The sequence below is a fragment of the Lonchura striata genome, chromosome Z, assembly GCF_050655825.1.
Source record: "Lonchura striata isolate lonStrDom1 chromosome Z, ASM5065582v1, whole genome shotgun sequence".
Classification (NCBI taxonomy): Eukaryota; Metazoa; Chordata; class Aves; order Passeriformes; family Estrildidae; genus Lonchura; species Lonchura striata.
In genome coordinates, this window is record NC_140740.1 from 25,214,496 (window position 1) to 25,231,022 (window position 16,527).

The 16,527-nt window shown below is 40.2% G+C and overlaps 1 protein-coding gene across 15 annotated transcripts in view; it reads left to right on the top strand.

Annotated features, from left to right (window-relative positions):
• PALM2AKAP2 (PALM2 and AKAP2 fusion) overlaps window positions 1–16,527 on the top strand; it is a 280,598-nt gene that overhangs the window by 160,466 nt on the left and 103,605 nt on the right. For all 15 annotated transcript variants that reach the window (XM_085567945.1, XM_085567946.1, XM_085567952.1 and 12 more), the window contains one exon: window positions 8,786–8,868. In XM_085567945.1, coding sequence (XP_085424071.1) covers window positions 8,786–8,868 — 83 coding nt within the window. The remainder of the gene's footprint in view (window positions 1–8,785; window positions 8,869–16,527) is intronic.

Genomic DNA, 16,527 nt, shown 5'->3' on the forward strand with positions numbered 1-16,527 from the left:
GTTATGGCTCATGCCATGATGACACCAATTCACCTGCACCTTTCAACTCTCATGTGCCAGGTCTAGCAAGATTTGACTCTACCATTGCAGAATTTACAGGTTTTGCATTAACATGTGTGCCTAGTACAAATGTGGGATTGGATGGGATTCTTTCGTATCTTCACCACAAAAGAAGACAGTGACAAGGCATTAATTAATACCATTTCCTATCAAGCAAAACTGGTAGTTTGACTTTGCCATAAGCTATGGATACAAACTTTTCTATCAGAAAAAATGCACATTTCTTCAAAACAACTGACAGTACAATCTTAACTCAAAAGTATGCAAAACTGGAGATCAAACATTAGACCACTCCAGATAGTCTGGGCTACATCTGCCTCACTGCAGTCTGGCCCTTAACCACCACAAAATAATTGGGCATATAAACCCACTCTCAGTGTTCTCAGGGGTTTTCCTATTGCTTTGTCAAAAACTGAACTAGTTCTTCATGGTTTTATGCTATAAACCTCCTTGTTTTACTAGTTTAACTCATGGATAACTGTGAAAATCTGGGAATATGACATTTTTTTTACCAGCATGGAACAGGGCTGCTCAGAATAAGTTATACCTGTTTATTCCTAAATCCACAGGTGGATGCATGCAGTTCAATCACTTGTAGTCACCTTAAGAGAGCCTGACATTTTTACAAGATCTCCAAATGCAAACCAGATTCAAAATGTCACCTCCTAGGAGACCATGAGGTGTGAAAGGGAAATTGATGGCAGTAGTCTCTCTCATATACACTCTATTAGCTGCAGCTAAATGTCAGCAGAGTATGTTTGTCCCATCCCCTCTGCAGTTATGCCATCTGATATATATAAGGTTTACCCTCTTGAGTCAAACTGGTTTTTCACAGGAAAAAGTAGATAAGCATAATTGGAAAATAATCTAAAGACATAGTTAGCTGAAAAATGGAGATTGCTTTCCTGCCCTTCCCAGGAGGTGCACTGCAAAGACACAGATATTTACTTCAGAAGTACTATCCGATACTAGTGGGGAATGTCCTGTCTGTTGCTAAAAGTCAGCAAAGAGAAAAGTAGGTTTAACTGCACATGTCATTTTTGACTATTGCAGATGCATCCACAACATCTTTTGCAAACATATGAAGCATTCCCAACCACTGGTAGATACAACTACAGATCTAATTAAGGAAATCTAAAAAATAATCACAAAAATATGCCTTGTCTACATCAGAAGAATGCAAGCTAATCATTTATATGACAGTGCATGAGAACTCCAGCAGAAATATATAAACATAAGTAGGCAAGGTCAGGATGAGGAAAAGAGGAGATAAGCTGTCTGACTTAGCAGCTAAAGGAATTTGACATAGCTTCTGCAGTCCTTTCTGTTGGCTATGATGAGAAGATTAGAACCTTGTCTTCATGGTTATTTACACACATGCATTTCTTGGGGCTAAGAAGTCCTTTATACAGGTGCAGCAAGGTTAGCATCACAAGCTTTCTCCTCCCCTGCACTACAGATGCTCTTTCAGTGCTGTTTCTGTAAGTGGTGGCTTTTCTTTCTCCTCATAGGGAATGGTTATCAATAGCGGATAATCTTTCTGCTACCTTCTGCTTTCTTTCTGTGGTTAGCTTTAAGATATCATGATTAAAAAGAACTTGCATTACATCACTTGTGCTTCCTTGCTTCATATCATTCAAGGAGTTCTCTGCTAATTTTAAACTCTTGTACAAGGCAATGAATTCATCATTTGGCTGCACTTCTGTCACACACAGGAACTAACTCTAAACAAAGCTGGGAGCCTATCTGTTCTTTTAATGATAGAATATCACTCTTCTTACCTGGTAATTCCAAAGAAAGGAATGCATTCCAAGGTAAATTATTACAAGCAAGAGAAACAGAATTCACAGTTTTTTCCCCCTTATCCATGCTTCCAAATTCATATCAGAGTTTTAGCCTGTGTTTTGCAGACATTTTCTCTGTCAAAAATTTTAGTGGTTCTCAGTCACTTCCATCAAAAGTTCTTCATGGTGATCAAGATTGCTGGGACTGGGAGCTATTTTCTAAGCAACATTACAATCTTATTCTCCTAGAATAGCTTTAAATTTAGAGCTGGTCTATACTTAAGGTTTCTTTTCAAAATATATGTAGATTATGGTTCTGAGGGCATTTTGATTGCTTCGTAGCAGAAATTATGAACTTCATTGCACACTTGCAGCTATTTTGTGGTGCTAGAACTATTAAATGTTTTTTTCCCACAGAGCTAAATCTATGAGAAAATGCACACAAGATCTGAACCAACAGTAGTCCATCACAGTTGGTCACTAGAAACTATGTTTGTAGGTAGAAAATCCTTGTTAAAAGAAGTAAGGGACAGGTATTGAGACTGGTATTGCATGACCTTGTAGTGAATAGCTGAAGATATAACTGGTCTTCCAAGCCACCATCACTTCCCCCACAACTGAAACATGCAAAAACCATGTCAAGAGTATGGTGAGGCTGGGCTAGTTCAAATCACTCCTGAAACCCTGAGTTGAAGGGAGCTAATCCATCTCAGTGATGGAGATCTGTGCAATAGCTTTAATTGCTCAGCCGGATGAAAGTCTTCTTAGGTGTTTTCTAAAATGGTGCCAGACATCTGCATCTAAAACATGCGCCTGAATTTTGCAGATTGAGACTTTGACATTTATTCTTAGTACAGATGCAGCACAGTGTTTCCGGAATGGTCACAAACCAACCAGCAATCTGGTGGATGGATGTCACTCTGGAAGGATGTCACCAGCCAAGGCTCCTTTTTCTTGGTGCATAAGTAACTGTGATTTCCCTCCTCCTAGTACAAGTAGGGAGATTTTTGTCTTATTTGCATTTAAGTACAAAATACATCACAGTGTAAAAGCTGAAAAAAGGGAAACCATTTAGAAAGGAAAAGCAAATCAGCAAAAAAGAATTATGTTATTAGCTCTATAACCTGGGCATTCAACCCAGTTAATAAAATGACAATCAGATACAGAAAAACACATTACGTGAGCTAGTATGCTTCAGACAATTGCTATGAGACACGTCAAAAAGAAGTGGTACCTACAGCACTCTCTGCAATAGTTTTTCTAAGACTGAAGTTTTTGTGAAATAGAGTATAAATTTTTTTCTTAACTCTTAGAGCCCTCAAAACATGATTAAACGGGTAAGAAATTTTCCCTACTATTGTTTCAAAATATAGCAAGCATGCAATGACTCAACATAGCATTAATTGAAGTGCAAAAAACAGATAAATGAGTGGTTTTCTTCACCACTGACGTTGTGCCTTTTTCTTCCTGTGACCTCTCACAATCTGAACGCCAGGAAACCACCAAGCCATTTAGTGGTTTAATAAATAAACATGTCAGCACTCTTGCTAAAAGATTTTTCCTAGACTGCCTTTTTTTCTCTCCCTCTTCTTTTTTGAGGATTTTATTTTTCTGAAGACCTATTAATCACAGGAATCAATGGTGACAAACTCTGCTTTGTAGTGCAACATGGCATCTTCCTGCTGGCTGAGCTGGGCACTGCCAAGACATCAACATGAGAATATAGTCAATCATTCATCTTAAATGACAAGTCCTTGGTAGCTGAAAGAAAGCAGACTGAGATACAGTAGGAATTCCTGTGATCCAAGTCAAATGAAAATAGTTGCTCTAATAAATTGCCTCCCTGACCTGTTCAAAACCAAGTTAAATGTTGATCCAGGACTTATGCAGTTTGAGCTAATCTGTTCCCTTCCAGTCTGAACAGTGCAGGAGAAACTCTGGTGAACAGCAGATTGGCCAGTAGATCTGGGATACAAGCACCCTGTAAAGGGGAGAAAAGAACAATCTAGGAGTAATAGCTTTTGCTTTTGGGACACGTATACGATGTTCCTTAGCTTTGAAAATTACTAGAAATGTTCCCACAAGCAAACTGTCTCAGTGAAAAAGAATAAACTGATTCATCTGCATGCAAGCAGATGATTTATTTGGTCAGACAAAAATTACTATACTGGGAGAAATGAAGAAAGCTTGATTTCATTTTCCTGGTGAATATTCTTAAGTACTTTATCTGCCTTTCCTTGGAGGAGACGCATATTTGCACTAAAACTGTTCTCTGATTCAGCTTCTGTTACACTACAACCTGTTGTGGCGCGGCATGCGCTCCTCTCGCCGCGGCACTCCGAGCCGTGCCGGGCTGGGCGGTGAGGGAAGAGAACGGGCAGCCGCTTCCCCCTGCAAGCTCTGCAGTTCAGTTCGTGGCGCGCGGGGACAGACGAGGGCGGCACGGGACTTGGGGGTGAACGGGATGGTTTTATTCAGTGAGCCCCAAGACCCCCTCGGGGGCGGGAGCAGAGGTTTTATACAGAACTCAGGAGGACGGGTGTAGGAACAGCAACCACTAAGGGAATAGCAGGGGAGGAGTTTAGGGCAGAACTAACATATCACAAACCTATCAGGGGAAACAGGGGAGTGGAATAGTACAAATGGATCAATAGAGTGTTGAGCCTCACTAAATAGACAGGGAAAGGTCTGGAAGCTGAGGAGGGGGCTAGGATGAATGACAGGGAAGGTTCCAGGGAAAGGGGCAGGGAAAGGGAGGATTGACCACTTGGAGATGAGGGGGTTAGGGGAGAGCTAGGGAAGACTGACACTGGGGAGAGGAGGAGATTGGGGGGTTGGGGGGGGGAACAAATATTAAACAAATATTAAATGAAAGAAAAACACACCACCGCAACAACCTGCTCCTTTACTGAATCAATTCCTTTGACAGGAGAATGTAGTCTGCCAGATTTTGGATGGATAGAGACTGCATCAGTGTTAATGGCTGTATGGCATAGATTTGGAGTTGTTTCCTGACAGTTTGACAACACAGCAATGGAGTCTGTATGCTGAAAACACAGAGCTCTCTGTCACTAAAACAAATACCAAAACTAAAATCCTAAGTCTGTAGTTCCTGGATTTTCTAAGAGTTTTGGGTCACTGCAGAAGTTTACATACTTTAGTAGCTGAATTGCACCTTAAAGTTTCCCTTCTCTTCTATCTTCTGTGGAAGTAGAACAGAAACTCAAAGTGCTTGGGAGACTGAGACTCTGGAGCAAGGATCCTTGAGATGAGTGTGGTGCCCCCAAGCAAAAGCTAGCCCAATCAGAGTTGCTTCCCTGTAGTCACAGTGCTAACCATCAAGAACTGTGATTCAGGAGCAGGCAGATAAAATGTTCCCTTTTTTGTTGAGAGCAATGAGTGAGTGTGCACAGCAGTTTTCCAGAATCCTCATCAGTTCCTTTCTTTTCCATCCATATTTTGCACATTCACTGCCAAATAATCATCAGGAATTACTGGACTTTTTCACAAATTTCATCCATCCTGTCTTGACTATATCTGTTCCTTTCTCTACTAGCTGATGCTATTAATTTGAGAGCCCAAATTAATTCTAATTATCCTCACCTTGATTTCTCTCCCAAATCTGCAGGAATATATCACTTAAGGAAAAACTTTTAGCTCAGCTTCATTCCTGTAGTATTATTTGGTCCTCTTTATCGCAAAACTCCTGTCATCTATCAAACCCTATTCACAGTTGAAATTAACAGCAAATAAAAGGAAACAAAGAAGTCAGCACAGTGCTGCACAGAAGTGGAACTAACATGTGCAGAGATGGATGAAAAGCCACTGAGCCCCAGGAGTGCTGATGGAGCTGCCCTGCAGCTGTTCTGGTTGAGTTACTTCATCACTGTTGTACAGATGATTACAAATGTAAAGACTTAGCTGTGCTAATGGCAGCAAGGAACTGGTACTATCTAGGCTTTTATAACGTATCCATGGATGTGAACAAGCCTGGATATTTATTTTTTTAATCCAAGGGTGATTATGAAGTTGCTATGTCCTTCACGTAAATCAAGTCTGAAGTCAATGCTGTAGCAGATATGGCCTGTCACCAAAAACAGTGAGGGATGAAGTCTATTCATGATACTTATTTCTTTTATGAGATGTGTAGGAACTATGTAATTTCCCTATACATGTTAATTTCTCAGACTTTCATGACTTTTTTCTAGCAAGGTACATTTATTACCACTGTAATACTCTCTCCTTAATCTTTCAAGTGTGCTACATTAATGGGGAATATGTCTTACAAGTGGAGAACTTGAGACAATACCAGTGCTTTCCAAGGGGCATGCAGAATGCTAGTTGTGGCACAAGTGTGAAATTAGGTAACCCACATTTCCACTGAGCATCCTAGTCACGAGGCTACACTTTCTTGCTGGGCTTAGGCTGCACATACATCAGCATTTCATTACAAAGGAGTAGTATGGTTTTTAGTGAACTCTTCCCTCTCTCCTCTACCACATTTGCAGTTGGTTCAGATACAGAGTGATTCACACTACAGATGTACTGTTGACTCACATTCAAGAGTGCTTTTGGAGGAAACCAAACCAGAAACTTTGCTGCAGGGTCATATTAAATACTTTTCAAACCATAGTGTAAACATAAATATTCAAATTAAGTAGTATTCCTTATGACAGTATGGTAACATTCACTCCAAGGAATTGGACTAAATCTAGCCTGACATTAAATCCTGGAAGTATTTATAGTATAGACTTAGATATTTCAGCACCAACTGCTCCCATCCTCTGATCCAGTCTGACAGCTACAAGGTAATGTGGAGGCATCTATTCAAGGAAACGTGAAAGGGTTTCACAATTCCAAATACATTGCAGAAAAAGATTCACAGAAGCTTGGATATGAAGGGAAGTTTTAGTGAAACAATAAAAAAAGGTACACAGATCTCTTTCACATCTGGTTTTGGAAACCAGGAGAGCATACAGTTATCGGCAGACAATCAAAAACCCATTATGCTGTAATGTTATATATAGATATATAAAAAGGAGGCTCTGTTTGGCCTGAGATTAACATGAATTAAGCTGTCAAAGAGAACTGGAAAGAAAAAAAATCAGAAAAATATAGCTCAGAGCAGAATAAACTAGTTGCTTTTTCTGCAGCCTCATTTCCAAAGCAGCAGTGTTCTATGGGAACCCCTTAGAGGACAGAGATGAATGAAAGAAGGGATCAACCCTGTGGTAAAGTCAAAGGATTAGAGTTCTGGCTTTTTTGATTGTTTCAGAGTGTAGGGAACACAAGAAAAAAGATCTCAATTCCATTACCACTCACATTGGTTTTAATGCAGTTCTCAAGCCTTCCTGAGTGCTGTCTATTGGCTCTGTGGACTACATGGTAAACATAGCTCAGCAGATAGGAAGAGGAAGGGTCAGCTCCAGAGAACCTGTGCTGGAAAAAGTTAAAAGCATTTTCAGGATTTTTTTTGGCACTTAAGTTCCACTGGCACTTTTTAATATTCTTCTCCCAGAGCAAAAGAAGTCTAACTGAAGCTGCAACCAGCCAATATTGTTAGAAGAAAAGATGAAGGTCTGTAGTGAAAGTCTCTCTCAACTACAGCTCAAGCTAACACTGTTAACATGTGTCACTGTCCACTGGAGCAACAAATAGGCAAAGGGTTATCTCTGAAACACAGATCCTTTTTGCATAAGTAATCATAACACAACGGTGGTGTATACACAAACAGTAGTGAGTTGAAGACACACACTCAAAATTATAGACTCAAGTAGCAGTAGAGGACAGGAATAACTATCCTTGTATTAACCAAGGGCTACAGAGCCATTTCAAGATGTATAAGTACATGAGAGACCTATTTCAAATTTAGTAGGCATGCACTGTGCTGTGGTAGCATAAGGAACTTTATTCGATGTACTCTCTGTGTAAATGTGTACCTTCAGCAGAGCTACTGGATATGATACAGAAATCCTTACACATCTTGCTTCTCTATGAAGGAGATCATGTAACCTCTATAATTTAATTTCACAACTTAGAAAATATTCACTGACTTAATCTAACTCTAACCCAACATTATTTAATTATTGTGATTGCTATGGAAATTCTGAAAGCAATCAAGCATCTATCTGTAGCTAGCTATGCTTAAACAAGATTGTCCCTGAAAGTGAGATCAGTGGATATGTTCTTACTTTCTTCAAGGTCTAGGCTTGAAGCAGAAATAAAAGTGCAGAGGTTCTCCCAGAAAGGCTGCCCACACCACACACTGTGAGCTGTGCTTGTGACCTGACATGACCCAATAAGCAGTGGTAACTACTGTCTGCATGACAAAACAGCATTCTCTAATGACATACTCTTAGTTAGGGGTCCAGATGCTCTTATTTGTCCTGCCCTTTGGATGCACAGAAGTGATGAAAAGTTCTCTGGCTTCTCCTAGAGACAGGACAAGCTCATACAGGGTGCGAGCACAGGCACACCTTCAGCTCAGCAACACGGGTGAGCACAGAGCAACCCGTGTCTAGGGAGCTGCCTGGGGGTGGAAAGACTGGAGCTCCCTGGGTGTGACAAGGGCCATCCCACCACCCCACCAGGAACCAGGGCAACAGTGCCACTGGGAAAAACCCTAGAGAGAGGATGGCCACTGAGTGGTCTGAAATAGAGTATGTTCTTCCTGAACCATGGCACACTGTGTCAACACTAAGCACCCATTGCATTTTCCCCAAAGAGGCAGCTGCCTCTATGCAGCACACAGAGCTGTCTCCAGCTGGCAAAGATATTTGTCAGTCACAGTTTTTGTAGCCTTTCTATGTTTCATTAGCAACAATAACAAAACACCAGGCTGGTGACAGAGCGTGCTGGGCAGGAATGGATCCAATCAAAGCAAAGCAACCTCTCAGCCATGCGTTTTCTCCCATGGACAATAAATGTCTTTGGTTTTGTAGGTGCAGGAGGATTGGCTGTGCTGCTGAGGGACCCATCGGGACCATGCTCCTGTGAAAGTTCTGAAGCCAAGGAGGGTGCAGGGGTAAGTCTCCTCTCACCATGACCTTGTGGGAGGCACAGGGATCTGCACAGTACTCAAATATAATTCTTGATGGACCCCACACTCAGTGGAATGTAACACATCTTCAGCTGCAAGGACCTTGTCATGCTGGGAATAGTTTTCCACAGAAGTCCCCATTGGTGTAAACTGTATTCACTTGGCTTCCACGGGGCCTCTTTCGAGATATTTACAAGTCTGGTGCAAATGTTAGGTTTAGGAGGATTTTCAACAAAAGTGAATCTATTGAAAAGTTTGGTTAAATAATCCTGGTGGTTCATGGAAGATGGTGTCAAACCAATGCTCTATCCTTCCTCACTGACAGTCAGTCTCCCACACATCTTCCCTTGCAGGTTCTATTCTTTTCTTTCTCAGGCTCCCCTGCAAATACTGTTACCCCACCTCCTTTTTGTTCAGGGCAGCTTCCTGTGAGCAGCCTGTCAGCATGAGGAGGGCAAGTGTCTGAGAGTCTTTGCCAAGTGTCTTTCCTGGTAGCCTGGCGTAGTGGGGTGCTACATGGAAACTGTTTTGCTGGAAAAGCCATGACAGGAATACTCATTTGTCTTTGTCATTCTCACTGTGGTCATGCGCAGTCATGTGTTTTCAACAGCAGCAAACAAAATTGTCAGTAAGATAAAAAGTGGAAAGGCAGTGAATGAACAGTGAATTACTGCAGGGCCATGATATTAATCTTCAGGGTGGCTAACATTGCTGAAGAAGTTTTTGTCTAAAGTCAAAAACAACCATGTTAAAAACTAGAGAGAGGTGTCTCCAAAAATTTTACACTGTAGACTAGACATTTTTTAAAAATACAAACTTGAGTATACATCGGCCATATCAATACCTGAGTTTATTTTAATATTTCACATGCTTTAAATTAAACAGCAGTCTAGGCTCTTAAATAGGTTCATATGAGACTGATTAAGCATATTTCATACATGTGCTATAAAAGTAGATTTGAATTGGGATTTTTTAATGACAGTTAGTTAAATATCTTTAGAGAAGCATTTATAGATAAAATGCAGCACATTTGTGTCTTCTAGTCTGTGAGTGAAAACCAGTGTGAGAAGCTCGCATCAGCTACCTTTAAGATCTTAAAGACCATGGTGAATAATCAGCTCAAGCCAGCATCTGCATAACTTCTTTTTTTGAATTAGGAAAATGTAAACACAAAACACATTTTGATTTTTCTTACAATATTTACTTCTTTCTTTTATTAGTGATAAAAAAAAAATCTCAAAATCCAGATTTCCTACAGGCTTTATTTTTTTTATTTTCTACAGTGCTGATAAAATCCAAATGGTGCTTGAACAAGATTATGATTAAAAAATACCAAAACCAAACAGATCTACTAATAACAAATACGAATCTGACTACATGTACTAAATTCTAAATTAACAATTTAGAACAGACAACATAACACAGAATTTCCCAATCCTGGGTATCAAAAACAATGACCAAATATAAGGTTAAATCTATGTAAAGCAGCAAGTCAATGCAACCTCAGAGATACCAGTCAATAATAAACTACTTTTCATTAGGAAAATAATTTATAACGCAAGCAATAAAAGTAAGGTCTAAATTGATAATGCAAATAAGTAAAAATTAAACCCCTTCATGTTTTGGTTAAATCAGATATTAAAATTATTCTGATTGGAGCTGGAGCATGGACTTGGACAGGCATTCCCAGACATTGTGCCCTGGCTGCTCTCAGTGCTCTGCTCAGTGGAGCTGCTTTGTGGCAGCTCTAATGTCACAAGAAGGACCTCTAGGGCTGCTGGGAAAGCCCTCGGCTGGAGTTTAATCAGCTTGTAACATTCTCTAGCTTAAGTTAAGGTCATACTTAAGAAAGAGGGGGAAAATGTTCAGTGATAGTGGAATGCAATTTGTTTTAAAGTACAGTACCTCCAATGCTTGGAGGTGTAGCATCACACAGAACAAAATCTGACTTAGCATTGCTTCCTCCTTGCTTTTGAAAAAGAGGTGTCGCTTTTTCAATAAAGATCCTCTGCTGGAGGAAGAGGTTTAATGGCATAATTTTGCAAAAGGGAGGCTGACTCAGTGTTGCTAGTAATATAGTGTGAGCAGAATCAGCAAAATGCTAGCACAGGAAAGTCAATAAAGTCCACAAGAGTATCCTTATCAACATGGAAAAAAGATTAATTTAGTAATAGAAAATGACAAAGAGCTAAATTTTCCTTAATAAATTGATAACAATTTGTGGAAGGGACAATCCTGTGTTTGAGGCAAAGATTGAATAGAGCAGTTGGTTATAAACTCTTCCAAGTTTGCCAAGAGAGGTATCTAAAATTATAGTCCTTTCTGTTGTTAAAATGTCAAATGGCCAATGCTATTTTCATATAAGAAAACTCTCAGTTCTAGATCCGCTCCAAAAATAATCTATGCAGACATAGTTGCAGTATTGTTTCAATAATATTTTCAATTAATAGAAACAAGAAAGTGAAATCCTCATATCTGTGTTATTTTCAACAAACAACTCACTCCAAGCAGAGGCCTGGGCCACCATGAAGTTCCCTTCCCTTTAGGGAACTATTAACAAAGAAGCAACAAGCTGCACTTAGGTCCTGACTGTGCTATTGGCTGTACAGTTCAAGGAAATGGTAATTAGTATAGCTTTCAATTAAGTGTAGAAAATTCTTACATCAAATAGTATTTGAGTTACCAATATAGGGAACGGGACATGCGTTGGCTTGTCTGGCCCCTGCTGCTGGACCAAATGGTGGCCACCGTGGTGTTCCATCCCAGGACACTTTTGGCTGGCTGGATGTTGCAGCTGGGCACATGGGGACAACCCAGGCAAGGCGGGGCTCAGGTGGCAGCGGGATGGAGCTTCCCCCGCAGGGGCTGCGCTCCTCAGGTTTCCCTCTGGTGGAGAAGCCTTTAAGGCTATGGTGAAGGACAGGAGTCGGTTCTGATGGAGGGTTTGATCCAGAGTTCTTATTCTGGCCCCCAGGCCTCTGAATGTAGCAGCAGCTCCAAGCAGAACTCTCAGACCATGTGGTTCCCTCTCTTTTACCTGGGTGAGGGGAGGGGGGAAGGGACAGGGAGCCACCAACCAGGTATGGGAGAGGAGGTCTCAGGGGACAAAGGACACCTGGATGGCCCAATGGCCCCGGGGGTGGAGGGCATCTTTTGAACCTGCCCAATCACTCAATGCCCTTCTGGAATGCCAGGAGTGACAGACAGTGCTGGCAGGGGTCAGGGTGGGCAAAGGAGGAGTGATGGACACACCTGGGAGGACACCTTCAGGGGAGGAACCAGGGTTCGGGGGTCAACCATGAAATCACAGTGCAACAAAATAGATAATGATGTTTATAACCAGTGAAGACAGGATATGGATCAGTAAACAAGTGCTGCACTTGGAATACTCTCCCTCACCAGAAGGGGAATTTGTAGTCTTCCCTAAGAGCCATATAACATGTTCTGAACAAGCCCAATTAGACCTGTTGTTGAACAAGACAAAGTTTGTGAGTAATCTTGGAGGTCTTTTTTGTTTTTTCTCACATTTCTAAATAGCAAAATCCTGCCTCTTCATTGTTGCATTGTTGCATCCCATTATGCCTCCAGCTCTCTTTAGAGTGTAAGTTCAGTTCTTTATTACTGAACCATTCTTGCAGCTTTTGCTCAAAAAATATGTGTATGTGGGAGTAACATAAACTGTAGCTGGTTGTCTTTATTTATTATTTATTTATTTATTATCACCATTATTGATGCTGACTGATATCAAGGAAGAAGATGTACATGAACAACATTTGTTTTTTCTGTAATACTGCTGTACAGGAGATTGAGAGGTTATCTTAGTGGAAAACTTCTAATTCCAACAAAACTTTTAGGACCATGGAAAAGATCAGCAGTAAGCTGAATTTATCTTTCAGTGCTAATATTTTGGAGTCATATTTTATCAGAAATAGAACACTAATTTTCTTTTTCATTGGTGTTATAAAATACTATATCAGCAAAGAACCTGAGTCCAGAAGTTTATGGAAAACATAATTAATTTCATTATGCAGCTGCTTAAAAAGAAACAAACAATGCAAGTAGATGTAGGATATGCCCCTTCCCTCATCCTCCTTCTTGTCCTGCTGCCATAAATGCGTTGTGGATGAAAGCTTTCCACAGAACTCAAAATGGGAGAAACTTTGATATTTTCAGTACTCTGGATCACTTTATAATGGAAATGCTTTTTCTGCACAGTACAAGTATCTGAAGATTGTGAGCCCAAACAGCAAAAATCCCTGTCATCTGGCATGACTGGGATTTTTCAAAGCATAAGCCTGCATGGCCTTATATCCCCTTCTTCCTGACTCTTCAGGCAGTTTCAGGTATATCTCGCTTCTATGCCCACCATGATCAGGTACTTCTGAAATTCAGTCATAGTATGCAGCAAAACACCAAGGCAAGGTACCAGCCAACTTCAAAGAGCAAAGTAGTTTATTTTCTGCAACTGGTACTTTTCCCAGCTGTCTCTCACCTGCCCTCATCATTGCTTTCCCAGGCAGCACTGTCCATCTCTGGTCCTGTCCAAAGCTTACCTCAGCACAGCACAGCTAGGCAGTGTGATGGAGAAGAGAATTCATCTGAGTTACTGAACTGCATTTCACAGCACACATCTAAGAGTTCACTCCCAGTTATTTCTGCTAATTGCTCTCGAGTGCATCTTTGTATCATCATGGAGGCAGGAAACAGTGCTTAGGGAAACCAGGGACTTAGCAGTCATTCAAAGTGATCAAACATTATGTTTGACCCCCGGCATTGTAATTTTGTTTTTGTGACTCTGCATGAAAACTGTCTAAGCTGAGAAACAACACTGTCAAGCTGTGGCACTTATGTAAAACATGCCCCCCTACCTCCATATCCAAAGACAAGTAAGATTGCTTGCTCCAACAGTGAGTTAGACATTAAAATGCATATCCGTTTTGTAGTGCAGAGCTTGATTTCATAATGCAGAGTGTGTATTTAATCAGCAGACCTATTATCAGGCTATTATCAGGTTCTCATATCATCTATAATAATAGCTCATATCAGCTATAATAATAGCTTCATTTTGCCTGATTGCACTTCTGATGATTGGAAAACACAGTGAAGTTAAGACCTCAGCTTAATGCAGGACAGCCAATCTTTCAGCTGACCATAGGTTTGGTCACTGTGCCTGTTTCCTTTCTAATTCAAGAAATTTATTTGAGGGGAAAATCATATTCTTAGTTATGAGACAAAAATGTCTTCTTTGAAACTATTATCCACTTGTCTCTGATTTTCTGAGAACCTCTAGCTAGTCTTGGTTTTCTGTCATTTCTAGTGTTGCCATCCACTCTGCAGCAGACTACACGTTCCAGTTGGAGGCATTTAACACCATTTCAGAAGGAATAAGCATCCAGCTTTTCTCTTTCAAGGGCCTGGTAAAGTGTGTTGAAAAGGCAGCTTAACTGCTGAAGATTAGCACTTCAATGTGCAAAACTCAGAAGATTGAAAGGTACAAAATTTGCAGGACCATTCACTAAGACTGTAGCAACATAAAGGTGAAAATGTTAGGAGTATGGGAAGAGGGTCCTGATGTTGTGTAGTAGGGATTTCAGTCACTGGAGGCTGACACAGTTCCCCATGTAGGAGTAAAAGCAAAGGGAGAAGGATTTATTTTCTTCATTATTGTCAGAGTACATCAGTGGTAATGCTCCAGGAAAAGATGTCATGGCAAAATGTGCCTTTCTCCATTTATTTCATATTTGGAACAGAAGTGACTACTGTGTTGGCTTTTCCTAGCAATTAGATGTACAGAATTTTAAAAAACTGACCTGTTTTGCAGGCTGCTAGGAACATTGCAATATGAGCAGGTAAAGTTTAAATGTTATTGTTATTAAAAATTATAGAAGTTGCTTAGTGTAGTATTAGTCATCATCTTTTGATTCTCTTTTTCCTTTCCTGGTTAAAGTTTCATGTAATGCCCTTTTCTGCTCATCACATTTTCTTGCCCCAGACACTAATATTTCCTCAAATTCCACTGAGAGTTCTTTCAAAATCCACCTTGTTTCTCTCCACATACTCATTTGAAGGTCTTTTTTTGCTGTGACTTCAATCTATTCTAATCAGGCTTCTTTTCCAATTTCTACTTTCTACATAAATCCATGCAGGTGTTTCAAAAACACACTTTTCATTCTTTCTCTATCATACTTTTCACTCTTTCTCTCTCACTAGATTGTTTCACAAGACCTACAGAGGCCTATTGAAAGCCTCTGATTACATTCTCTTCATATTGTTTCTCTGCTGCAAGTCCCAGGTTTCCACCCTGCTTAGTTTCTGCTAAAGCTCAATTTCTGCTAATTGTTTCTCTTGTTTGCTGTCACTTTTACTTTAGTCCACTATCCTATATCTCCCATAGTTGCTTATCTTCCTTATCAGACTCTTTTTCCTGGGGTGTTTCTGCCTCCAATTTTTCCTGCAGGGGCAGGAGAGGTCTCTGCACATCAGCATCCATTATCACCTGCATTTTGATAACATCATGGGCCATATAAGTAATCAATATGTTGAATGTGATAAACTTATTAAAGGAAAGCCTCTATCAAGACCAGGTCTCAGTAACCACTTCGAATCCCTCTAAAAGCTATGTCATAAAAAAACTTCCAGCTCCTTCTTCCATCACAGTTTTGTTCATTAACAGCAACAAATTATTTCTGTGTTATCTTAGCTTGAACTACAGGAACTACTACATTTCTGGTCTGTACATTTTGTGAATTGCCTATATAATCAATTTGACCAGCTCTACAGTACTTTCTTTTAACTGTAGAGCCTAATGTATTTAAGCCGTTGCAGGATAAGACTGCTTTATCCTCTGTAGACAACTTTATTCTTTGTCTTGTTGTTTTTATTGTTCCACTGGTAGTGAATAAAAGACTGCATCTGTTCCTCAGGAAGGACTTAATCCAAAGTTTATTGAATACATTGGAAGAGTCTCCATTGGGCTTTGGATCAAGCTTTTTAGTTCACAAACAATTGCTTTTTGTGAGAATGTGCTATTCAAGTATTAGAAGAGTTACAGAGGTTCTCTATATCTAAATAATGATTGTTCTTTAAACCATTTTTTGTTGTGCCCGCTCTATCGCAGGAACAATATGCAACGGTACATAATTGTTCCAGTACTGTAGTCTATGTTTATCATGCCCCACCAGTTGATGTAAGTGTAGAATATATAATGCTGTGGTAACAAGTTGTGCTATATTTATATAGCTCTTCCTATGGAGATAGTAATTTGAAAAATATAGAGATTCACTGACTGGACTGAGGATGATATGGCTCAATCAGGCAAGCTGGACATGGCAAAACATCTCTGAGGCCTGCCTTGTATTGGTGTTATTAATGAAGCTGAGTTGAAAGAGGGGTTTGTAGAATAAAAGAGGGATACTACTGAATGGAATTTTTTTCCTACCCTTAGGAAAAGGAGCAGACTGAAAGGAGTCACAAAGGGGAAGTCACAATAGGGGAAACAGGGGCTATTGTGGGCAAGAGTACAATGAGACAAAGATAAGATAAGGCAGAAGGAATCAAAGCAGCAACACTAGCTGGAACAAGACTGTAAAGAACTTTAAATGAAACTTTACAGCTCCAGGTTTCATCCATTAGGTTTGCAATGAC